The 22,871-nt window shown below is 57.5% G+C and overlaps 7 protein-coding genes across 7 annotated transcripts; 5 read left to right on the top strand and 2 right to left on the bottom strand.

Moving 5' to 3' along the window:
- Nucleotides 1–1,223: 1,223 nt before the first annotated feature.
- On the top strand, nt 1,224–4,100 carry TRAVEDRAFT_37489 (kinase-like protein; the record flags this gene model as incomplete). Its single annotated transcript, XM_008040065.1, has 13 exons — nt 1,224–1,447; nt 1,502–1,603; nt 1,666–1,878; nt 2,005–2,006; nt 2,060–2,140; nt 2,191–2,395; nt 2,451–2,467; nt 2,518–2,587; nt 2,641–2,645; nt 2,708–2,740; nt 2,791–2,834; nt 2,885–2,963; nt 3,016–4,100. 13 exons carry the CDS (start codon nt 1,224–1,226, stop codon nt 4,098–4,100), a joined length of 2,160 nt encoding a protein of 719 aa, XP_008038256.1.
- A 235-nt stretch (nt 4,101–4,335) lies between these two features.
- TRAVEDRAFT_124575 (P-loop containing nucleoside triphosphate hydrolase protein) lies at nt 4,336–5,474 on the bottom strand (the record flags this gene model as incomplete). The annotated part of the gene is made up of 4 exons (XM_008040632.1): nt 4,336–4,364; nt 4,417–5,062; nt 5,119–5,349; nt 5,400–5,474. The coding sequence occupies 4 exons, from the start codon at nt 5,472–5,474 to the stop codon at nt 4,336–4,338; spliced, it is 981 nt and encodes a 326-aa protein (XP_008038823.1).
- A 249-nt stretch (nt 5,475–5,723) lies between these two features.
- On the top strand, nt 5,724–7,242 carry TRAVEDRAFT_168234 (WD40 repeat-like protein; the record flags this gene model as incomplete). Its single annotated transcript, XM_008040631.1, has 3 exons — nt 5,724–5,963; nt 6,013–6,108; nt 6,169–7,242. 3 exons carry the CDS (start codon nt 5,724–5,726, stop codon nt 7,180–7,182), a joined length of 1,350 nt encoding a protein of 449 aa, XP_008038822.1. The 3' UTR covers nt 7,183–7,242.
- A 528-nt stretch (nt 7,243–7,770) lies between these two features.
- On the top strand, nt 7,771–9,171 carry TRAVEDRAFT_168233 (uncharacterized protein; the record flags this gene model as incomplete). The annotated part of the gene is made up of 2 exons (XM_008040630.1): nt 7,771–7,870; nt 7,927–9,171. Exon 2 carries the CDS (start codon nt 8,374–8,376, stop codon nt 9,169–9,171), a length of 798 nt encoding a protein of 265 aa, XP_008038821.1. The 5' UTR covers nt 7,771–7,870; nt 7,927–8,373.
- Nucleotides 9,172–10,391: 1,220 nt separating this feature from the next.
- TRAVEDRAFT_124283 (uncharacterized protein) lies at nt 10,392–11,768 on the top strand (the record flags this gene model as incomplete). The annotated part of the gene is made up of 1 exon (XM_008040629.1): nt 10,392–11,768. A coding segment is annotated over one exon (1,377 nt), but the record flags the coding sequence as incomplete, so codon positions are not given.
- A 1,727-nt stretch (nt 11,769–13,495) lies between these two features.
- On the top strand, nt 13,496–16,731 carry TRAVEDRAFT_47761 (uncharacterized protein; the record flags this gene model as incomplete). Its single annotated transcript, XM_008040181.1, has 9 exons — nt 13,496–13,681; nt 13,733–13,792; nt 13,851–13,931; nt 14,000–14,066; nt 14,117–14,177; nt 14,230–15,103; nt 15,161–15,928; nt 15,983–16,123; nt 16,177–16,731. The coding sequence occupies 9 exons, from the start codon at nt 13,496–13,498 to the stop codon at nt 16,729–16,731; spliced, it is 2,793 nt and encodes a 930-aa protein (XP_008038372.1).
- A 247-nt stretch (nt 16,732–16,978) lies between these two features.
- On the bottom strand, nt 16,979–22,663 carry TRAVEDRAFT_72126 (glycoside hydrolase family 13 protein; the record flags this gene model as incomplete). Its single annotated transcript, XM_008040628.1, has 13 exons — nt 16,979–17,400; nt 17,451–17,531; nt 17,587–17,909; nt 17,967–18,053; nt 18,109–19,091; nt 19,143–19,683; nt 19,734–19,830; nt 19,881–20,287; nt 20,340–20,842; nt 20,891–21,479; nt 21,539–22,122; nt 22,183–22,328; nt 22,439–22,663. The coding sequence occupies 13 exons, from the start codon at nt 22,661–22,663 to the stop codon at nt 17,194–17,196; spliced, it is 4,773 nt and encodes a 1,590-aa protein (XP_008038819.1). The 3' UTR covers nt 16,979–17,193.
- Nucleotides 22,664–22,871: the final 208 nt, after the last annotated feature.

Raw genomic sequence — 22,871 nt, 5'->3', positions numbered from 1 at the left:
GAGTCCCTTATCCGAGGCGTCTTCGTCTCTGCTCAGTCCCCCTTCGTCGGACACGCAAGCCCAGTCCACTGCCGCTTCTGCGCAAGACGCACCCCTAGACGTTCAACCTGCTGCGTCGGAACCTGGGCTTGTTCAAGACGCCGATCCTCCGTTCATGACGGACGGTCGCGGCCGTGTTGTCTGGAGCAGCACGACCTCCTCACGGGGCCGCGAGGGTCGACGCGGGCGTGCGGCGTCCTCCTCGGCCATGGTTCCCCCGCATCTCAAGTCCAACCCGGACGTACTTGTTCCTGAGGACCGCGCCACTCCCTCGCGGCACGACTCCCCTGCGCAGCGGACGTCGCAGCGTCTGATCCGACAGCGATCTCTTCCGTCGGTCGGCCCGAGCAGCGACATCGAGGAGCTCGAGGTGCCGCCTGAGTTCGTCACAGATGGGAGGGGGCGTGTCGTGTTCGCGTCAGCCAACGACGGCCACTGATTCTGCCGTCGGAGCACTACCTATCGCACATACTAACGTTCTGCATTCACTCCCTGTATACTTACCCGGACGTTCATCCCCCCTCGCACTTAGCTCTCGAAACCCATTAACCACTTTTCCGGATTGTACTGCGTATCGCGTCAATGTATGTATCAGTAGATTTCGTGAATTCGTTTGTTTGTGAGCATCCGCTCTGCACGCTCGCGATGAGGGAACTCGCGAACTTGGAGGACTTAATTAAGAACTGCACCTGGGCAGCGGTGCTAACTGTATTCGGGCACGAATATTAAATTGGAATTACGTCACTCGCGACTAGATGGGTTGCTAACGGCAAGAGGCCTGCCCTCCGTCCTCCTGCATCCTGCTCTCATCTCGCGTCCTTTGCTGCTAATCGCGTAACCGCAGACGGACAGCGATAGGCCATCCGAAAACTGACGAATCCAGCGAGGCCCAACGTCGCGGACGCGGCCGCTATCCACCACTCCCGCGCGATCGCCTATCCGAACTCTTCCCCGGCGTCGTTGTATGTAATCTTGTCGTACGCTCTCGTCCCGAACGCGTCTCGCTCTCTTATAAACCACCACCACCCCGCTGCGAAATCTTCCTGGCTTCCGCTGCCCACCCCTCGCACTCTGCTTCTGAGCCCGTCTGCATCGTGCGCTGCGATCCTCCGTTACCGGTCCGGCGTCACCCCTTGCTTCTACCACGCTTATCTGCGCCCGGCATAGTCTCCGCGACTTGAACCATGGCTGAAAATAGCGGCGAGAAGGGCGGCGAGAAGAGTGCAGAGGCTCAGCAGGCCCAGCAGGCCGCCGCGGAGCCATCGAGGAAGACCAGTGGGGACGATTCCGAGGCCCCTGCAAAGTCTTCCTCGACCATCCCGTCCCCGGGGTCCGATAACGGACGGAGAGGACGGTCGAGGACGCGTGTACATGGCTCACGGCCTTCGGAGGATATGGCGAGTCGCAAGTGAGTCCCCGCTCAGTCTGGATCGCGTCGTAGGTGCTCATGAACCGCGTGCAGGGGCTACCATGCGCTCATGTCGTCGTTCGGCAAGGTATTCCACGTCGAGAAACGGTGGAAGCTCATCCGCGAGCTTGGCTCCGGGGCGTACGGCTTTGTGATGTACGTCGCGCGATGCTAGCTCTCACCCCGATCCACACTGAATGCACTCTGTTCATCTCCAGCTCGGCGGCGGACGACATCTCCGGGGAGCCCGTCGCGATCAAGATGGTGACCCGTGCGCTGGAGAAGGTCGCGCTCGCGAAACGCGTCCTGCGCGAGATCACGCTGCTCCGCCACTTTGCGCACGAGAACATCACCGGGCTAATCGACGTGGACTGCTCGCCGGACCTCAGCGAAATGCATGTGTTCCTCCTCGCGCACTCGCGCCATATGCCGTAAGAAGCTAACACGCATCGCAGATACATCTTCATGGAGGTGCGTCCCTCTTTACGTGGCGCGTTGTGTGATCGGTGCTCACGTCTCGTGTGTGTGCTTCAAGCCTATGGAAGGTCCGCGTTCAGATGTCTATTCAATATTGACGTCATTCTCAATGTCTTCGCTGTTTTGTTCTTGCAGCGGATTTACACCAGATTATCAAGTCGGGACAGGCTCTGACCAACGAGCACGTCCAGTACTTCGTGTACCAGGTCCTCCGAGGTATATCCGAAGCCGTCGCATCGTGGCGCGAAAGCTAACTTTCCGTGCAGGCATGAAGTATATCCACTCGGCTTCGGTAGTTCATCGAGATCTCAAGCCGGGCAATCTGCTTGTCAACGCCGATTGCGAGCTGAAGATTTGCGATTTTGGCCTCAGCCGCGGGTTCAATTCTGCACCGGACGAGAACCCGACCCTCATGACTGAATACGTCGCTACGCGGTGGTACCGAGCGCCGGAGATCATGCTTGTATACAAGTGAGTGCTCTACTGGCGGCCTGCCCCGAGTTGAGTCTAACCTTGGCCGTCGTAGGGCATATAACACGGCAAGTCAGTGTTCCGAATTGCTTTGGCCCGCATCGACGCTCATTGTGGCGTAGTCGATGTGTGGTCAATAGGTTGCATTATGGCAGAGTTGATGATGGGGAAGCCGCTGTTCAAGGGCAAGGAGTAAGTTCCGCACGGTTCGTATTGAATTTGTCGCTGACCTGCCGCTATTATAGCTATGGTCAGACAAGCTTCTTGTCGAAAAGCGATAGAATGGTTGCTGACTTGTTATATTGTCTCCAGTCGATCAGCTGAACAAAATTTTGGACGTCCTCGGTGATTGGTCTCCCGTCTTCGTAGCCATAAACATTCTCACAGTATCGCAGGATCTCCGGAAGATGCAGTAATAACTCGAATAGCAAGTCCCAAGGTAATGTCCGTTCTCCTCGACCCTGTGCAGCTTGCTTACGAGCAGTGCAGGCTCAAGCCTACATCCGGTCATTACCCATCAAGAAAAGGGTCCCTTTCGAGAAACTCATCCCGACCGCCGATGCCCAAGGTTTGTTTATATATACTTCGAGCGCCTGCCGGGATCTCAACTACTACTGCAGCTATCGACCTCCTAACCAAGCTCCTGCAGTTTGATCCTGCCGCTCGCATCACCGTAGCAGAAGCTCTAGAACACCCCTGGCTATCCGCATACCACGACGTCAGCGATGAACCCGCATGCGCCGCGCCATTCGAGGGCTGGAGGCAGATCGAAGAGCTCGAAACGCTGCCGCAGTTCCGGGAAGCGATCTACAACGAGATCCATGACTACCGCAAGGAGGTCCGGAGCATCTACTTCGACGTGGATGAGCCAGCGGCGGATCGGAGTCCGAGCATCCGACGCCCAAGGGAGGTCCTATCGCCACCGCCTATCGAGGAGGGCGAGTCTCCTCCGCCACTGCCCGAGTCTCCCACCGCGGCTGGCAGCAGCACGCTGTCATCAGAAGCAGCAGAAGCAGGCAAGAGCAAGCCCGTGTCTCCAGAGACGAGCACCCTTCCTTTACCTACAGAGTCTTCCACGACCTCCACCATCGCAGCCCCTGGCACGGAAGGCGCGATACCCCGCGAACGGCCTGCAGAGCCCCGCCCACAAGGGGGCGACCCCGTGTACACCTACGTCCGGCGGTCAAGCTTCATGCAGCCATCACGCACAAGCTCGACCTACTCCACCTTCCGCTCCCGGCACTCCGTCGCGTACCCGCCCGAAAACCGCAGTTCGCTCGAACGCGCCGTCGGGCTCGGCTCTGGGATGCCCACGGGCACGGGCACGGGGACGAGCGCAAGCGGCGAAAGCACGATCGCGTTCCCGACGCAACCGCAGGAGTACGTCGTGCCCGCACGGACGCGAACGGCGTCGATGTTCGGGGACGGAGCCGCGAGCCGGCGGCTGCTGCGCACGCTTTCGACGGTGTCGATTTACGAGAGCGGAGAGGGCTTCGCGGGAGGGCTGGCGGACATCGCGCCGATCGGGCGGTACATCGTAGAGCGTGACGAGGGGCTGCCGTCGGAGATGCCGCACGAGCTCGAGAGCCCGCCTCAGCCGCTCGCGCTGTCGCAGACGCAGTCGCCGACGTCGCAAGGGAGCGGCTCGGGGTCGGGTTCGGAGGGCAGCAAGAAGGAGCGTGCGCGGTTCCACATACAGGAGTAGCTGCTCAGTGTTGGGCAGAGGTGAGCGCTAGCGGCCACTCGTGTTATGGGAGTGATAGAAGAGATGTACCGATATTGTAATTGTGCATATACGGCTTCCGGTAGATAGAGACACACATACATGCGACGACGTGCTGACGCGCAGGTAGTACTTGGCAAAACGATCATTACAACTAGAGAATACAATGCCGTAAAAGTAGTACAGTGAAGTGTGATACAAGATAGTACTGTGTTGATCAAACGTCGCCCAGCTGCTGCTTGATTTCTGAGCCCATCGTTAGCGCGAGGGTTCGAGACGACTGATTCATGAGACTCACTGTCTATGATGTCCAGGTATGCAATGCTCGCCGGGCTCTCGGGGTACTCGTCCAAGAAGCTCACGCCGTAATCCGCACTCTTGCCTATCCGCGGGTCCAGCGGGACAGCGCCCAAGAACTCCACGCCCATGTCCTGCGCCAGCCGCCGCCCACCCCCGGTGCTCGGCTTGAATATCTGCGACTCCGTCTTGCAGTTCGGACACACGAAGCCAGACATGTTCTCGACGAGCCCAAGGACGCGGATCCCGACCTTGTTGCAGAAGTCGATTTCACGCCGCACGTCCTGCAGCGCAACCTCCTGCGGGGTCGTGATCACGACCGCGCCGTCGATGCCGCTCTCCTTGAGGTACTGCACGATGCTGAGGTGCTCGTCGGACGTGCCGGGCGGAGTGTCGACGACGAGGTAGTCGAGGTCGCCCCAGTCGACGTCCTTGAGGAACTGCGAGATGAGCCCGTTCTTCTTCGGGCCGCGCCACATGATCGCGTCCTTCGCAGAGGGCAGCATGAACCCGACGGACATCACGCCGAGGTTGTCTTGCACGTACACGGGCGACCAGCCGGAGGAGGACGCGTGCACCTGCTCGGAGGCGATCCCGAGGATGGTCGGTATTGAGGGCCCGCAGATGTCGACGTCCATGATTCCGGTCTGTGTTGCGGTCAGTACAAGGGACCGGGTCGCGTGGGTGTGGGCGGTGGACGTACCTGGACGTTCTCGTCTGCAGCGAACGCCCATCCGAGCTGTGCGGTAAACGTAGATTTCCCTACGCCGCCCTTTCCGGAGAGCACAAGGATCTTGCGCTTAACACTGGACATGCGTTCGCGTACGAGAGGAAGGGCGGGGTCGGGACCTCGGGTTTCTCCCGATGCACATATCTCTTGATTTGCACATCCTGCACACGCGTCCGCCTTTCCAGCAAGTTCTGATTCAGTCCCCTATCATACAAGTCAGTATTGTACAGACTGCAAGGCGGGTGTAGACGTACCGGACAGTGCTCCGGTGCATTCGCGGGGACCCCGAAAGGATCGGGGGTAGGGGTTGCTTGCTGCAACGCGATCATGGGAGTGACACCAGCGTCTCCGATGTTTTGACTTCAACACAGAGTGGTCAGTCGACAATCTGGCGCGTTATTGCGTAGCAGAGGTATGTTGCAGGAGGCAGAGTGAGGAAGAAGAGAGCTGAAGAGAGCTGCAGACGATCGACTCCGACTTTGTCATCCAGCAAATCTAATCTTATCTGGGTCTAGCAGACACATTCCTCATCGAGATCTACGATCGGCTCATTGCAGAACTTGTCTCTCCCCCTCATCATGCCCGAGGACGCGCAAGCTACGCCAGTGCTACCCATCTGCACCGTGCAACACGACTTCAATGTCGTCGTGAAAGATGTTATCGATGGGCTCGTCCCCGAAGATACTTTCTGGGTGTCCTGCTACAAATTCGGCGAACCATCTGTGCACGGCAAGGCCGTAGCGGCTTTGGACGAACACAACCGCAACTTAGTGCTCTATCAAGGGCGGGATGGGGTGGATTTCAAGGCCACTGAGGATGTAAGTCACTCTATCTTTCTACTCAGTCACGTCTATAACACCTCCACAGTCTTCGTATGCCATCGCTTGCCCGACTCTGGGGATCGGCGAAACACGCATAGCGGTACCACGCATCGTCTACCCATCTCCATCGGATATACGAAAGGTTGGTATGTCATGACGGGAGAGCCACTGCCGATGATGACGAGCGTCACTCGTCGAATAGCAGAGCCAAATAACCGCTTTTGATGTTGCGCCAGACGGGTCCCAATTCGCGACAGGCTACCACGATGGATCGGTATACATACGCTCAACAACCTCATCTACGGCTCCACCTACTGCTTTCAGCAAATCTCATCTCAGCACTGTCACCTCGATACGCTTCTTCCCCTCGTCGCGGGTCATCCTCTCTGCCGGTGCAGACTTCTCGCTTTCCATCTTGTCCGCAGACCCTCCAGAGTCTTCATCGTACACAACCGTCAAGGCCACCCCAGCGCGGACGCTACGCGGTCATACGCGGGCCATCACCTCCACCGCCATAATCGCACGTGGGCGCAACGTCCTGTCAGGTTCGAAGGACGGAACGGTCCGTCTTTGGGATATCCCCTCGAGCTCACAAATCCGCACACTCGCCGCGGGATCGAGTCATTTTGTGCCCGTGCTTGCGATCAGCTCTGGGGAGCGGTGGCGGGACGCGGCGCTTGAGAGCACTGCTGACGACGTCGATTCGCGAGAAGTAGAAACGTCTGACAAGGTGGTGTTCTGCGGCCTGCAAGACGGCTCGTTTGAGCTCTTCGACCTGCGCACCAAGTTCCCAGTCTTCCGGTCTCCAGCCGGAGCCTCTGGCGCACGATCGGCTCTGCAAGCACTCGCATACAGCCCCGAGCGCAGCCTGTTGGCGACAGGATCTGCTGCCGGACTGACTTCAGTGTACGACGTCCGCACGCTCGGAGAAGGGCCGGTGACGACATTCCGCCGTAATGAAGCTCCCATCGAGGATATTGTCTTTGTGGACCCGCCAGCGCACGCGAGCCGAGACGAAAGCACACCCCCGCTTGGCGGCCTCGCGATTGCTACCGAGGACGGGCTGCCGTATGTTGCCAACATACAGCGGTCCAGAGCCGATGTCCGCGCGGAGCTTGTTGGGACGGACTGCGACGCCGTGAGGCTTGTGCGCGCAGCGGGCCGCCACGTTTGGACTGCGGCGGATGATGGCGTGGTTCGCAGGTATGTTTTGTAGCGTGAATGACTTATGCATGTATGTCAACAACAATGGGATTTCGAGCCTGATGGTTCGTACGCCAGGGCAATCCGAAAGCGGTAAGCTATCATAGCTCGACTCATTGTCATTGACCACGCCACGCCCACTTATCCACATTGGGACTCCGTGGGCAATTCGATTGTCCCACCCATTTGAGCGTCGTATATATAAAGGGTGTCTTTCGCTCTCCTTGAAGCCGAACACGACCACTGTCATGACAGACCCAACGTCCCAGGCTGCACTGCGTACCCACTCTCGCCCCTCTTCTCCGCCCTCGAACCCGCGAAAGCGCCAGCGTGTCGAAGACGACGCCACACCGGATGCGGCCCCAGAAGTGAGCTTCTTTTTGAAGTTCTTCGCATTCTTGCTCATTCCTTGGAACCTTTGCTAGCATGATCAGTCCGACCATCCACAGAATGACACCGCGGACACAGGTGTTGCAGTCAAGACGCCTGATGTCGTCCCCGCTGCTATGAGGATCATGCGAGCTCTGCGGCAGGCGACTCGCCGCCTCAAATCCATCGGCGATTGCCCTTCAGTGCATTCCGCACGGACTGTCAAGATGCGGCGTTACGACCCTCACGATAGCGAGGGCGTTGCTGCCAGCTCAAGATATGTCAAGGTGAAGAGAACCGAAGACGGGATAGCCAAGGTCGAACGCAACAAGGTGCGTCTAGCCACTTGTTGCCAACCTAGGTGGCCGCTTTCTGACCTGCTTGATAGGAACGTTTCGAACAGCTGGCAGCACTCGTGAAGGCGGACAGACGGGACTGGGGCTCTGGGTACTTAAAGGAGCCCTTCCGTCTGCGCATCACCCAACCGGGCTGCGAGTTCGACGGTTACATCGGGCCCAACACCACCACCAACTTCAAGCGTCGCGCGTGGAAGGAAACGCACGAGGACAAGTTGCTGCGCGAGGAGCTCTGCCAGCGGCTCCGCCAGTGGCACGGTAGTGCACTGACGTCGGGCTATGGCGACGTGCGCGAGCAGGTCACGAAGATCGACGAAAGCGTCCGCACCGCACGCGAGATCGGCGCCTCCGAGTTTGCGGTAGAGAATGAACTACTCCGGGCTATCGAGGGCATCTGGACAGAGCAGTTCGTCCCGGGCTCCGACGTGCGTGCAGAGGCGTACAAGATTCATCTCTATGGACCGGGCGGCCACTTTAAGATGCACCGCGACACCCCACAGAAGGATTTGGTTGGCACGTTCCTCATAGGATTGGGCGATACGGCATTTTCGGGTGGCCTCGTGGTCAACGGCGAGACCATGGAGGCACGACCGGGATCGTGGTGCGCGTTCTACCCGGACGTGCCCCACTACGTGAAAGAACTGGGAGCGGATGGCTACCGCGCAAGCATCGCCTTCAAGATCTTCCGTGCCCCAACCCCCCTTTGGAGAAGCAACCGTCAGTCGGAGAAGACTGAGCAAGTACGTCAGCGGATCGCAGATATCGTGGCTGAGGTAGAGGCGCCATTTGGCCTCCTTCTCGAACACAAGTACTCCCTGGGCACGGACGAGTTCAGCGGCTTCGACGCTCTTATTGTGGGCGCGATACGGTCGCGGTTCTCAGGACCTGGGTTCGAAGTACGTCACATCCCCGTCGTGGTGGAAGAGCACGCTAGATGGGGGGACGAGGACGAGGAGGACGAATTCTCCATGATGTGCGACACGACCGTTTACCCCTTCACCGCCTGCCACATCGACTTCCTCAACGAGGACGTGTCCGAGAAGGACATACTCGACGGGTCTGAGTGGCTGGATGGTGTCAAGAACGTCCCGTTCTATTCCGTCGACCTCTCGGATCGGACGATGTTCCCCTACAAGGAGGAGGAGAAGGAGACGGTCAATCACACCGGGAACGAGGCACAAGCATGGAGGGCCGATAGCGTATATTTGTCGTACGCGTTGATGGTGTTGCCCAAGGCCGAGAAGGATACGGTGGAGGCGGCGGCGGCATCAGCTTGACACTGTACAATACTCTTCACTAATAACTCGAATCCGGCATCCGAATGTTAGTACTTAGTCGCTAGTAGCTCCTCAGAGTCTTCCAACACTTGTACAATTGAACGATGATTCTTGATGTATGATGTTTGAAATAGTGTCCGCCCCAGGCAAGCAGCAGTGAAGCTCTTCTTTGCGCTATGTGCCATTGCACGAAGCGGTGCGGGCGCCTGTGCCACGGGACAGCCTCGAAGGATGCCATGAGTAGGCGCCAGTGGAATTTCTCTCTCCGGCACCACGCACTGACAAGGTCGTCTTTGCCAATATTAGCCAGCAGGTAGGCCTGGAGTCGGATACTAAAGACCCTTCGAAACCCATCCGACTGCCAACACTGGCAGCCGACGCGCCTGCGCAGAGTAAGTATTCATTGTGCAACGCGCTGTAGGAACAAAGAATATTTGATCAGCTCTCAGCCATGGCTAACCACCCCGCAGCCAGATGCAGGCAGATTTTGATTGTTTCCACTCCCCGGGCTAATGGATTGGAACAATGGCAAGCCCGCAGCAGCAAGTATTACCGGAGGTGACGCATGCAGGTGTGTGGCTAAGTGGCAGAGGCTCTCCCGTGGAATATAAATACCGGCGGCGGAGACCTTCGTCAGCCCGGATTTGTCCCTCTCAGTACCCCCTTCCTGTCCCTCCCACAGACAGCATCGATCTCGATTCTCATGGCAGACTCTATGCAGAGCACGAACCCCAGGAAGCGTCAACGTGTTGAAGAAGACGTCGACTCTAGCGTACCGACTTCAGAGGTGCGTTCTGTGTCCAGTCCTCAGCTCCTGCAGCTTACGCCCTTGGTTCAGTCGGTCGACACGGCCGACGGCCAACATGACACTGCGGCAACTGGCCTGAAGTCCCAGCCGGTCGTCGGACTCCCAGCGGCTATGAGGGTCATCCTAGCTCTGCAACGTGCGGAACGTCACCTGAAGGCAATCGGAGTCTGCCCCACGAAGCACGCCGCGCAAACAAAGATGATGCTAGAGTATGGCCCCCGTCCCGACGATAAGAATAAATATCATCAAGTGATATTCAGCGGCGACTCAGAGGTCCTTGGCAAAAAGGCTAGTACAGAGGAGCAGAAAGCCAAGGTGGTGCAGGACAGGCGCAACAAGGTACGTCCCGCCGACTTATCTGAAATGCTGTCATTTTCTCTCTTGTCTGACCGCTGCGCTCTGTCAGGCACTCTTCGGGACGCTGAAGGATGTCGCGGATGCAAATTCGAGGAACTATGCGTATGGCTACATGGACGAGCCCTTCAGCCTCCGCGTTAATCGACCGGGTTGTGAGTTCGACGGACCCATCTTACCTAATCGCAACAGCCACAAGTCCCAAGTATGGAACGCGAAGAAACATGACTTGCGCTGGGAGTTACATACGCGACTCCAACAGTGGTACAACAGCGCGTCTGTGTCAGGCTTTGGCGACGTGCGCGAGCAGGTGACCAAGATCGACGAGAGTGTCCGCACCGCACGCGAAATCAACACCTCCGAGTTCACGGTGGGAGACGAGCTGCTCCGACGTGTCGAGAATATCTGGAAGGAACAATTCGTACCCGGCTGCGACGTGCGTGCCGAACCCTACAAGATTCATCTCTACGGCCCGGGCGGCCACTTCGACACACACCGCGACACTCCGCAGAAAGACCTCATGGGCACGTTTCTGGTGGGCCTCGGCGACACTGCGGACCATGGCGCCCTCGTGGTCGATGGCAAGCATTTGAAAGCGCATCCAGGATCGTGGTGCGCGTTTTACCCGGATGTGCCGCACGAGGTGACAAGACTGTCCGATGGCTACCGCGCCGTGGTCGCCTTCAAAATCTTCCGTGCTTCAAGTTCTACAGGGGCGGGGGATGGCGACACCCAGAAGACGGCGGAGGTGCGTCGACGGCTTGCAGAGGTCGTGCCGAAGATGAAGGCCCCGTATGGCCTCCTGCTTGAACACAAGTACTGCCTGGGTACGGACGAGTTCAGCGGCTTCGATGGGCTCCTGGTAGACGCAGTGCGCGCCCATTCTTCAGGCAGGTTCGATGTTCACCACCTCCCCGTCGTGGTCAGCTCGTGGTCCGTGTGGGGCTCAGAAAACGACGACCCTTACGAAGAATACGCCGTCCATTGCTCCACGAATGTGTACCCTTTCACGAACGGCCACATCGACTACTTGAACTCGGTCCCGGCGGAAAAATCATATGGCAGCGCCACCCACACAGCCTGCGGATGTGCCTGGTTGGAGGACGTGAAGGACCTCCAATTCTACGCCGTGGACCTTTCGCGGCGGACCATGTTCCCTTTCAAGCACGAGACGAATGAGACATGCAACCATGTCGGGAACGAGGCGCAGGCTTGGCGAGAAGATAGTGTATATCTATCATACGCGCTACTAGTGTTGCCCAACACGACCGCAAAGGAAGGAGCGGAAGAGGTGTCTGAGGAGGATGGAGTTGAAGGATTAGAAGAGGAGGATGAGGATGAAGAAGGATCGTATGTGCCCTCGGAGGAAGAGGACGGGGAAGAAGAGGAGGATTCGGAAGATGATGAGTCGGGAGAGGAAGCATCGGAGGGGTAAGTGAACGATACGGGATCGAGTAGCGATCTGCTTTCGGCGGCATGCATGCGTCCTTGATTGTGCTCCATGTTCCATCCTTTAGTTTGTTCAGATCAACATATCTAATACACAGTTCTAAGTCTTCGATTATATGTCTTGGGCGATAATACTTGAGCGCGATGTGCCACACTAGGCACCAGCGGTACATCTACTCCGCTACCGTCAAGTAGCATGGACTAAGTAAGGTGCTGCAATCCCCGCGCACCCGTTGAGAATCATCCGTTAAAATAAAGTAGAGACGGGTTGGAGCGGTACTAACTACGCGCTTTACAGCGAAGCTCCGAAGAGTCGATAGTCCGAGTGGCAGTAAGTAGTATTTAGTTGTTTTGCTCGTGGCCGCAACTTTGTGGCGCGAATAATTTGGATAGTATGATGGGCGTTGCACACCCCGGAAGCCCCCGCTCTCTAAGTCTTGCAAGAAACGATCTCTCGATATCAGTTTCGCCGTAGATAGGAACGGCACAGTCTGAGTCTGCGACACCGCTGCATCGACTCTTGACTCTGAGTGTGCTGCCAGTGCGTTCAAGGGAGATACGGGATGCCACGCGAGCTATTTCCCATACAGAGACCGTGCGAACAATTGTCGCGTTAGAGGTACACCGTACAGCCACACAGCCAAAGTTCGTCTTCGCCAGAACGGGGAACATCGTCCACGACCGTTGTTGGTTTCATCAATTCGACCATTGTCGCCCACGCGGCATTCCCAAAAAAGGTTCAAGACACCGGGCTATCTGACAAGACACATGGTGCGTCTTAGTAACGCCATCGCGCCCCCGTTCGTCAGACGACTCTCTGGAGATCTTAGCCACTGGCACAGCTCAGATCTGAGCATCAGTCAGCGCTGTACCTTCGGAGGCCGTTGTGATGCCGCAGATTCCGCGTGATATGTAGGTCTATTGTGTACCTCCAGCCCTCATACATGTGCCCATAGAAATTGACGCACAACAGCCGCCTGTTCCTGGCAGTACAATACGAACAGCCAACGAACAGCCTCCAGCTAACTTCTTAAAGTCTAGATACAACGTTCAAGTACGCGTTCACCGCGTCATGACCGGTTCTATTGCATACAATGCCACGGCTTTCCGGGTGTGCAGGTACGCCGCCCCCTTTCACATTGCCCGGAGTGGTTTGCACTTGAAATCGCTTCAGCCCAGTGACTCACGCACGCACGCTCATGCAATTACTCAGATGCTCTCCATGACCACAATTATTGGCATCATCAAGGCGAGCGTCGACTTAAATTCACGCCGAAGGCCATGTTGACAGCATCCCAGTCCATTTTCGGCCCAGGAACGCACTTGCGGGGCCTCTGTCAACCCTCGAGCCATACATACAAGGATATTGCCGCCGTGCGGCGGGGTATGGGCGCGCCGAGGCGGTTCCGGGGCCGATGGGGTGAAGCCTGGTTCTCAATCAACAAACATACGGTTCCTTTCCCCGTGTACCACGATGCTCGCCTGCCCATCGCCGCCCTTAGTCAGAGAGGATGCCGTTTCCAGCCCTGGCTAATGCACACCAGGAACAAGTGATGGGAGGCAGTGGTGGTCGAAAGACCGCTGGTGTATCTGCACAGACTCGTGCATAGTAGCGCGCCCTCGTCGGTGTCGGGGGCTTGGCGGCTGGTGGGCCTATAAATGCATGGTGCTCGATTTTCTGTCCAGCATCGAGCGAAACCCACAGCGCGCGATATGCTACCCATACGGACTGCCCTGCTGCTCACACCCTTCCTGGGTGCCACCTTCGCATCTGTAATCCCCGAAGCAAGAGACCTCCAAGCTCGCGCCGGCACCGTCAATGGGAGTTGTATTTCTGCTCCCGACGCCGCATGCGTCTCCCTCGTTGGGCTGTGTGTGGCCAAGATCGCAGCAGGACAGGTTAGCGTGCCGCTTCAGATATATGGGGTGGATGCTGACGCTCTCTTCAAGATCGGTTCTACTGCGTATTGGACAGATAGCGTTTGCGTCGCTGCTGCGACTTGCGCAAGTGTATGTACTGGACGCTTCCCTGTGGCTTATCTCTGAGGCTGACCATTCGGGCGAACAGATGGGATCCGTCCTGGATGCTGCGTGCTGCGCTGGGACGTGCAGGACACCCACTCAGATCGGTAGCCTGGATGTCAACAATGTGGGTATCTCGATACCTAATGCTCTGCCGTAGGCTTCGATAATTGACACAACATTCATATGCATCAGGTATATCGTTCAATGGTCGGAACATCGTGCACGTCGCAGACAGCATCGAGTTGCACACTTACATGGCGTACGTTTGCATGCACGCCGCACATGGTATATTACTGATGTGAGCGTTAGAACCTTTCATTGATTGGTTCTACGGCACTATCCAGACGACTGGAACCAATTTATGGCCCGAGTACGTGCTGCGACGCCGGTGGACAGGCGAACACTGACATCGTTGCTTTTAGGTCCGGTGACGACGTCCTCGACAGATGGCAAGACATTGCAAACTGGACGGGTTTCTGCGTGGGCGATAGCTGCGTAGATGGCGCGATCCCGTACAGCAACTTCAACGACTGGTTCCACTTTTCCACGGCTATCATCGCGACCACTCCGGGCACGCCGAAATACGTGAACGTGTTCCCCACATTGGAGGAGAACATCGACAACTTCACGCCAAACATCTTCTGGCCGTGCCAGTTGGATGAGCAGGCCGACTGCTGGTGGGACTATGGTCCGCTACCCCCAGGCACTTTCCAGTCGGGCACAGCAGCTCTGCAAGCGCAAGTACGGCCGACGCCCTTGGTTATGGCTATGCAGGCCAAGTTCACAGCTTCGGTGACGGGCAACAGCTCTTCTCCCTTTGGTCGCGCCGCATTCCAGCCGCTCAACGTGCCTCCTCCGGTCTACGTGAACGGAGAGCTGTTCCCCCTCGTTCTCAACGGCGCACCGGTGCAATGGAACGTCACTACGAACCCTGCAGAAGGGGATGACTCTCCCGACGTCGGCGCCCCGTCTACGAACCCCCCCGCTCCGCAGACCACTCCTACCGCCTCCGGGAATCTATCCGAGCTTGCAGTCGTTCCCGGCGCTTGCAAGGGTCCCATCGACATTCCTACGACTTTGCCTACGTTGACGTACTTCTGTCCATTCTTCCCTGGCATCTGCCAGAACATCCGGTCTCATCCGGATTGGAACTCGGCTACCAACACGATGGAGCTCACGTACGATCCATTCGATGGTGGCAAACGGCGTGGGACAGTGTGCGATAAGGATGTGAGAGCTGCATTCCAAGCCAGTGGTATATGCGACCCGCGCCAGCACGACCCGAACTATTGGAAGGTGTGCCTCTACACTTCTGCACCGTAGGACACCGCGGCTAACACAAGCATGTGGTAGATCTCGTGCGACGAGTTTCCTTTCAGCTCTTCTCTTGAGGGCGGATCGGGTAACGTCGTTCTTTTAGCGGTCGCCAATGCCGAGCAGGACCTCCAGGGGACGCTCCAATCGTCCATCACGTATCTGCGCAGGAGACGGAATGACGGAAGGACCTCGTGGGGCAAGGCGAGCCAGTGCCACCGGTACCAGATCAAGCTCGCCGATACTGTGCCAGCTGGCGCGCCCGCCAAGGCGATCGGCAGCCTGGACGCAGGCTCTCAGTTCTTCGCCACTAAGGGGGTGACGTTCAAATACGTGACGAACTCGAACGCTGCAAAGCCCCGTCCGCCCACATTCTCCATCGACACCAGCTACAACCCGACACAAACTGCGTTGGTCTTGCCGAAGACCCAGGGTAAGACGAAGGTCAACTGTCTCGTCTGCGTGAAGCCCAGTCCATCCCCAAGCCTGGAGGCTTTGCGGGTGGAAGAAGGGTCCTCTGCTCTTCCGGATGAACCTGTTCCATCCCCCGACACTCCTATCACTGCCGCTCAGGAGCTTGTAAAACGCCAGGCGTCGTCGTGCTCGGTCTCAGCGGGCGCGCCTCTCCCTACTACCACCGCAGGAGCTTCAGCTATCGCTGCGGCTAGCGCATCCACAGCGTCGGCTGCTGCCGCCGCCGCTATTGCCGCTCTCGCTTCTGCCTCAAACCCGTCTACAGCACAGGCCGCTGCCGCTGCCGCCGCGGTCTCTGCAGCCAATGTTCTCGGCCCCGCAGCCGCCGCGATGGTACGCAACGTCTGTCTCCTCCCTTGGTCCCCGTCTCACTGAACTCCACTGCAGGCCGCGGCTTCGAGTGATGCCTCTCTCGCCGCCGCCGTTGCGGCCTCCCAGGCAGCGATCACAGCCGCTCAGAGCGCCTTGAACTGGATATTCTTTCTCGGCCCAGATCTCCCAGATTGGCTCACGAATATCGTGAAGCAGGTGCGTCCCTCGCCAGCCCCCTCGCCACACTTTCCAACGAACAATGTATCAAGGTGTCGTCCTCGACGTCTGCTGTGTCTGACGCCGTCGACTCCTCGTCGAACGTCGTCAACCCAGCCACGCCAGTACCCCCGGACGTGGACCCAAGCAGGGATCCGGTCGTCAACTCGGGTCCGCCCGCAGGCACCCCGGCAGCGGCATGCTTCGGGGCAGGCTCGAAGGGTCACCTGAAGATCGGCGACGCCTACTTCGTCAACGAGAACGGCATCGACCCCGCGACACTCGTGGACGTCGGCTCCGACGCGTTCTTCGGGCTCACGCTTCCCATCAGCTACGCCATCCTCCCTGTCGATGGATGCAGCGGCGTGGTACGGTGGGTTGGCGGCGTCGCCCTGCAGGCCGACTTCCAGGTGGACTGTTCGACGATGGAGTTCGGGAGCTACTGGAACGGCAAGAAGCAGACGTGCTACGCGTACAGCGAACCGGATATCCCCGGACCCTTCATCGTTGTGTGTGGCGACAACATCGGCAACATCTACAGCTGCCTGCAAGCGGCCAATGCATTCGGCACACTGAGTTCTGCCTTCATCTCTTGGGTGACATCCTAGTCCATGGAAGGGGGATATCGGATGTACGTCATAGTCATCGGTGTTGTAATCTTGTACTTTTCTCCGTGCCAATCAACACAGTCCAAATAAACCCATATGCGTCTGTTATGTCTGGAAGTATCTGATCAATGTATCCAACGACCTATGCCGGGATGGGCGACACTGCAATCGCAAGTGATATTCACGCTAATGCGGCAGAGGCGTATATATACCGCTCACACGAGGGTTCGAACGTTCAGGATTCGATGCGAAGATACACAAGCTTTCTCAAATTGACTGCATGCTATCGAACGTGTCTGAATCGAGCTACAAAATGGTCGTACTATTGACTGTCCGGGGAGAGGAGCTTGCTATTGGTTTGGTATCCGTATATGAGAGGAAAGGAAACGATGATGCTGCAGGAGGAAGAGGTACAACACGTGTCTATACTAGTCCAGCCATTGTCCGAGGAAACCGTCCATATCATGCAGATTTAGCGCTCAGCTTGTGCACTTCCTCGAGGAAGTCAAGCAGACAGCTCGCGCTCCAGGCCTGCGTGTTGCACGAGTCTGCGCAGTACGCGCCATCCTTGTTCGTCAACTCTGGGATGCCAGCCCAGGGGTCCTTCTGGATGTGCTCGCGCGGCTTGAGAAGGATGCGATGAAGGTGGTGAAGAGTCTCGATGTTATCCTGGAAATCATTTAGTAATGGAGATTCATAGCGCCGGGGGTAAAACTTACCGTTTTGCCTGCACCGAATTTAGTGTCGAAGTGCAGGTATGCGCGCAGGAAGTAGCCCAGCGGCCAACCCCACTCGGGTCCCTAGATACGCGCATTAGTGCTCGAATTCCAGCCACAGCACAAGGAGGGGACTCACGTTATGGTAGTTCCATCCCTTGGCGATCGCGGCGTCGGTACCGTCGTTCGCGTTGTCGTAGTAGGGCCGGTATTGCAGGTCGATGGCATCCAGCGTCTTCATGCCCAGGGGACCGCGCAGGTATTGATCAGCGAGCTTGAGGGCACCGAGGGCATGCTCGGGATCGAAGAGCTCCGGCGCGACGGTCATCGCGATGGGGAAGTTCGGGCGGAACTGGTAGTCTGACCACTCCCGACCAGCTCCAGAGCCGTACACATCCTTGTAGATGCCCCTACGGTTGACGAGACTGGAGTTGATGTTGTACTTAGTGTCCTCACTGGGGTCTATTGATATTCGCTTTGATCAGCATGCGCGTCTCATCCACTACGGAATCGACCTACCAGTCGGCACGTAGTAGCACTTCTCGAACGACGACTGCAGCAGGTCGTTCCATTCCTTGTAGGTCACAAGACGCTTCTTGCCATCGACTGCGAGGAACGTTCAGTTTTATGAGCCACACAGCTAAGGACGCTCAGAACTCACTTTCGGCATCTACACCCTTGAAGGGGAACTTGCCGGCCCTCGACAGCTGGTCCAACCAACGCAGCGTACTCTTGAGGAGACCGATGATCTCAACGGGGGCGCCATCACGCGGGGTACCCGGCAGACCCTTGTTGCCCGCCTTCTCCGACTCGCCCATCTTGTCCATCCAGGTGCCGCAGTTGTAACGGTTGCCACCGGAGATGAGGCCAGTGGTCCAGTCGACCTGAATGTCGATGTTGAAGCCTTCGTCCTTCATCTGCATGTCGAGGTTCGGCCCGGCGTTGTATTCACGGAAATGAATGCCGTCCGCGTGCCGTTGCAGGATCTCTTGCGTGACCTCCGCGATGGTGCTGGAGTAGGCGTACGCAGCGGGATCGTCCCAGGCGACCCAAGTGTCGTCCTTGGGGAAGCGCCGCTTGACCGACTCGGACAGGATGGACAAGCCGTCCGGAGCACTGTTCGCGTAGTCCTGGATATTCTGCAACATCCACCAAGGCGAGTCGCGAGAGTTGTATCGGGGGGTGCGCAGGGAGTCTAGGAGATTGGGGATAAGGCCGTGCTTCAAGGTGGACGCGAAAGCCAGAATATGAGTCTTAGCTCCGTCGAAGTTGCCAGTCGTCAAGAACAGGCCGCGCAGCGAGATGAACACATCACGACCCCAGCAACGGGCCCACCCGGTCGTGAAATGCGGCAACCCAGCCGCCAAGGACGGCGTAGGCTTGCCAGGGTCAAGCGACGCCGACTTGATCTGCCCGTACATCTGGACGGAACACAGAGCGAGGTTGTGAGTGAGGTCGTGTCCGCTTACGACGAAGTTCGAAGACTGCTCGATCGCCGCTCGGCGCGCTGCCTTGTAAGCCTCCGAGATGACGATAGCAAAGTACTTGGGGCGCAAGAAGGGCGGAACCGTCGCTTTCACGCGCTCCAAACGCTCCTTGAGCCACTTCGCAGGTTGCGCCAAAGCCGGGAAGACGTCGACTTGCCTAACAAAATAATGTCAGAGGAGACTTACAGAGATGTAGCATGGATCTTACTTGAGCAAGCGGTCGTGAATGTAGTCAAACGCCCAAGTACCCTCACGGAGGTGACCGCATAGAGGATGGCCGAGATCGTTGTACCTCATGATGTGCCGCAGAGGGTGCATCCAGCCCTCAAGCCCACAGTACACCAAGCTTCCTAGGCCAGGGATAGCATATGCGCCGATCACTCCGCCTGTGGCGTCCCTCTCCTCGCCCTCAGCACGGTGCAGGATGACGTTGAGGTCGACAAGGTTCAGGTCACCGAACGCTGCCTCCGCGCCTTGCGAACAGAACACGTCGAGATCGCTATCGATGCCTTGGAGCTGGGTTTCCAACACCATGAAGCTGCCAGGAGGGAAGTAGTCGGGTACGACGATCTCTGTGAAAGGGCCCTCGCCGTCGAGACCTTGAGGAGCGACAACCTCTGGCATGTCGACAAGTTTACCAGGAAGGCCCCGGAGTGTGCTGGGGTCCTTCTCGATGTCGTAAGAAGAGATGTCGATGTGCGCGCCGTAGATGAACTTCGCCTTCGTGCTCCGAAGTTTGATGGGAGTGACTAACTTCGTATTAGGGCTGCACAAATTTGACAAGCAAGGAGCAACTCACTGTAACCGCGGTCTTTCGATCCCTTGTGGAACGCCGTGTGAACGACGAGGATATAACCCTTCTGAGTCGAGGGCTGAACTCGATGAAGGACGATATACTAGTTTTGACTGTCAGGGAGCGTTTTTACCGATTCAGAAAATGACCCACATCGTTCTCCTGGTGTACGTGTCCCTCCTCATACCCCTCCAGAGCGAATTCGGTGTGCAGCGCGTTGAGGAGGCGCTTCGCCTTTGCGATCCCGCTATTCTCCCCAAGGTTTGTCACCTCGTACTTCCGCTTCTCTCCGACGAGGTTGAGCAGCTTCGGGTATAGGTCATCGAAGCCCTTGACTGATCCGATGGCGCAGAACGAAAAAGTGACAAGGGCCCCAGTAGAAAGCGCATCTTCTGCTGAACGCTTGTCGAGGTACGATTCGTTGTCGTGTGTGAGGTCGTAGAAGAGAGCGTGGGGGACTGAACCGTTGTGAGGGATCACGATACAGTCTCGAGTGGGACCCTTGCCGGTCGGGGGTGGGAGTTCTGCCTTGCTTGTCATGCATGCGCCGTCCATAGAACCTGATGGAACGCGATAAGTACACCGAAGCTGAGAGTCAGACTACCGACCTACCCAGTGGCTTGCCGAGGCCGTGGCGGTATAGCAAACGCGAGAATTCCTTGGGGTCCCAAGCGTTGCCTGCTTCCCGAATCAAGCTGTTGATGCCTAACCGACTGACGAACATCGTATCCATCTCCTCGCTGCCCGTGAAAAGCTCCGCACAGACGTAGAGGTTGGGGTTTGCAGCTCGCGCAGCGTCCAAGAGGTTGATGCCGACGTGCAGGGGGGTCGAGTGGCAGTTGTCGATCCTGAAACCCTCGAAAGTCTCCGCAAGGGAGGTAACATACTTCGTCATGAACTCCCAAAGCCAAGGGTTAGACGACGGTCCTTCGCCATATCGAAGCTTGACGCAGTCACCCCAGACGATCACCTCACGTCGGAGGTAGGCCTTCGACGGCCATAGGGCAAAGTTGGACAGAGGATCCGCGTTCCAGATCCACCCGTTGTTCGCAAGGGAGTATGTCTCTGGGTCCGACTTCTTGAGCCGGGTGAAGTACGGCTCGACCAGGGGCAGTCTAGCATGACATCAGTACTAGCAAATCATCCGGTACAAGTAAGCTTACTGAGGCGTGATGGCACCCAATTTTGGCCCATGGGGGTCCAGGCGAGTGTACTTCAACCGATTCCGGATGTTGTCCAGCGCCACCTTCGTATCCTCGGTCCATTCCTCGTAGAGGGGGACGTTCAGAACGTCTACAACCCGCACCCATGCATCTGCGAGGGACTCGCTGTCTTCGCCAAGGTTGACGAAAGCTGCCTTGACGAAGCCAGCGGCCACTGGACCGGGAACATTGGTACCCAATCTCTTCTCGAGCTTCTTGTATCCTTGGATTTGCCCCGATTCACGGATGATGTTCGCGAGCTCAACGACCGTCTTTAGAGCGACATCAGGGCCAGACCACTCGACAACGTCTTTGCGGTCCAGCGCCTCCTTGATGACCTTGCGTTCTCGGGTGACATCGAAGACGTAGTATTGCCAGAGCGTTCGCTCCTTCAGATAGGCGTCGAAAGCATTGACCAGCATAGTGACATCCTGTTCCGACGAGATGGTAGTAGGGAGACCAGCCGCTTGCAGGCCACCAGAGAACTCAAGCATAGCGGTGTCGAGCTCCAGCGCAGGTGTCAAGTGAGGAGTGTTAGCGGGGCTAAAGCCTGCAGTGGGAACTCGACAGTCAGTATGCGGGAGATCTGCCACGACAATATATCCGTACCAGCTTCCGGGTGGTCGACAAGCCAAGGACTATCGTTCGCAGTGTGGTTGAGAACGACGTCAGTCAAGTTGAGCAGGCCATACTCCTCCCTGGCGACTTTCAAAATCTCTTCCAGCTTCGCCTGGCCTCCATCAGACCCAAGATCCGCCTTGCCCCCGGAGAACATGGATGGCTCGTAGACAAGCTGGTTGCGAATGGAGTACGGACTGTCGCTCTCCCCGCGCTCTTGTAAAGGCGTCCAATGGATCATGTTGTAGCCACGCGCACTGGTCTCGGCGAAGTGTTCCCGCCAGGATGAGATAGGGCCCATCCATTTGGAGACAAGAGTGAGGATCGACAGGCCATCCATGGGGATGTTGATGTAGTCTTGTTGAATCGCCGAGCCGTCCTGCGCTACTTTGCCGTCAGAGACGATGGGGCTGCGCGCCTTGGTCTTGAGAATAGGATCTATGTTGAAGTATCCTTCGCGTCCTTTGACACGAGCACCCGCGATATCGCCATCGTATTCAATCCAGTAGATGAAAGCCCCTGCATGGGAGATGGGTAGATCAATCTGAATGGGGGCGGAGAAATCGGTGGGCAGCCTTTGCGGACGCCACAGTTGGTCAGAAACGGTACCAGGCAGCCAAGGAAGTCATGCATACCTCCGTTCAGCGAAGCGATCACGCTCAAACCGGCCACCGTCCAGAGGAAAGTTGGTCTTGAACACACCATTCCTAGAAGCGGGTGTCCCGGCATCGAGAGTTACGCGGACGACGTAAGGAGTGTAAGCCGGAGGGAGGCGCATATACTGTGCAGATCAATCAGTTTCGCGTGCAAACTTCGAATTCGAGGGAGATGATGCATTCTCATGCTGCCGACGCGTCGTTTGACGTCCAAGGTGGGAATGGGTGTACTCACAGCTCGATCTTTGTTGGGCCCGCCATCGGGGTCCAGACGGAGCTCGTAGACGTGAATGGGCTGGTCCCCCTTGCCCACGGACTCGAAGAACTCAAGACCTTCGTCCGCGGGTGTCTTGGGGGTCTTGGGGGTCACAGGCGAACTTCCATTGGACCGCGAGAGATCCGGTTTGGGGATCTTCATGGAGGTGAGGGCAGCCTTCGCTTTCTTCAAGGCTTTAGGCATGGTGGGATGCGGGGTGGGTGGTGATGGGGAGGGAAGAGACGGGGAGACGCGTCTGGGGAGCGAACACGGTCGTTCGGGGTTTTATAGACGGCCTGGACGCGTGCAGGCCGTACGAATGAACTTCGAGCCTGGTCAGGACACCGCAACGGTCCAATCAGCGGGTGTATCTCCGCATGACGTCAGGGTACCCTGCCTGCCGTATTGGGCG

Source organism: Trametes versicolor (genome assembly GCF_000271585.1).
Source record: "Trametes versicolor FP-101664 SS1 unplaced genomic scaffold TRAVEscaffold_6, whole genome shotgun sequence".
Lineage (NCBI taxonomy): Eukaryota > Fungi > Basidiomycota > Agaricomycetes > Polyporales > Polyporaceae > Trametes > Trametes versicolor.
The sequence above is the reverse complement of the archived record's forward strand: the minus strand, read 5'-3'. Positions and strand labels throughout refer to the sequence as shown.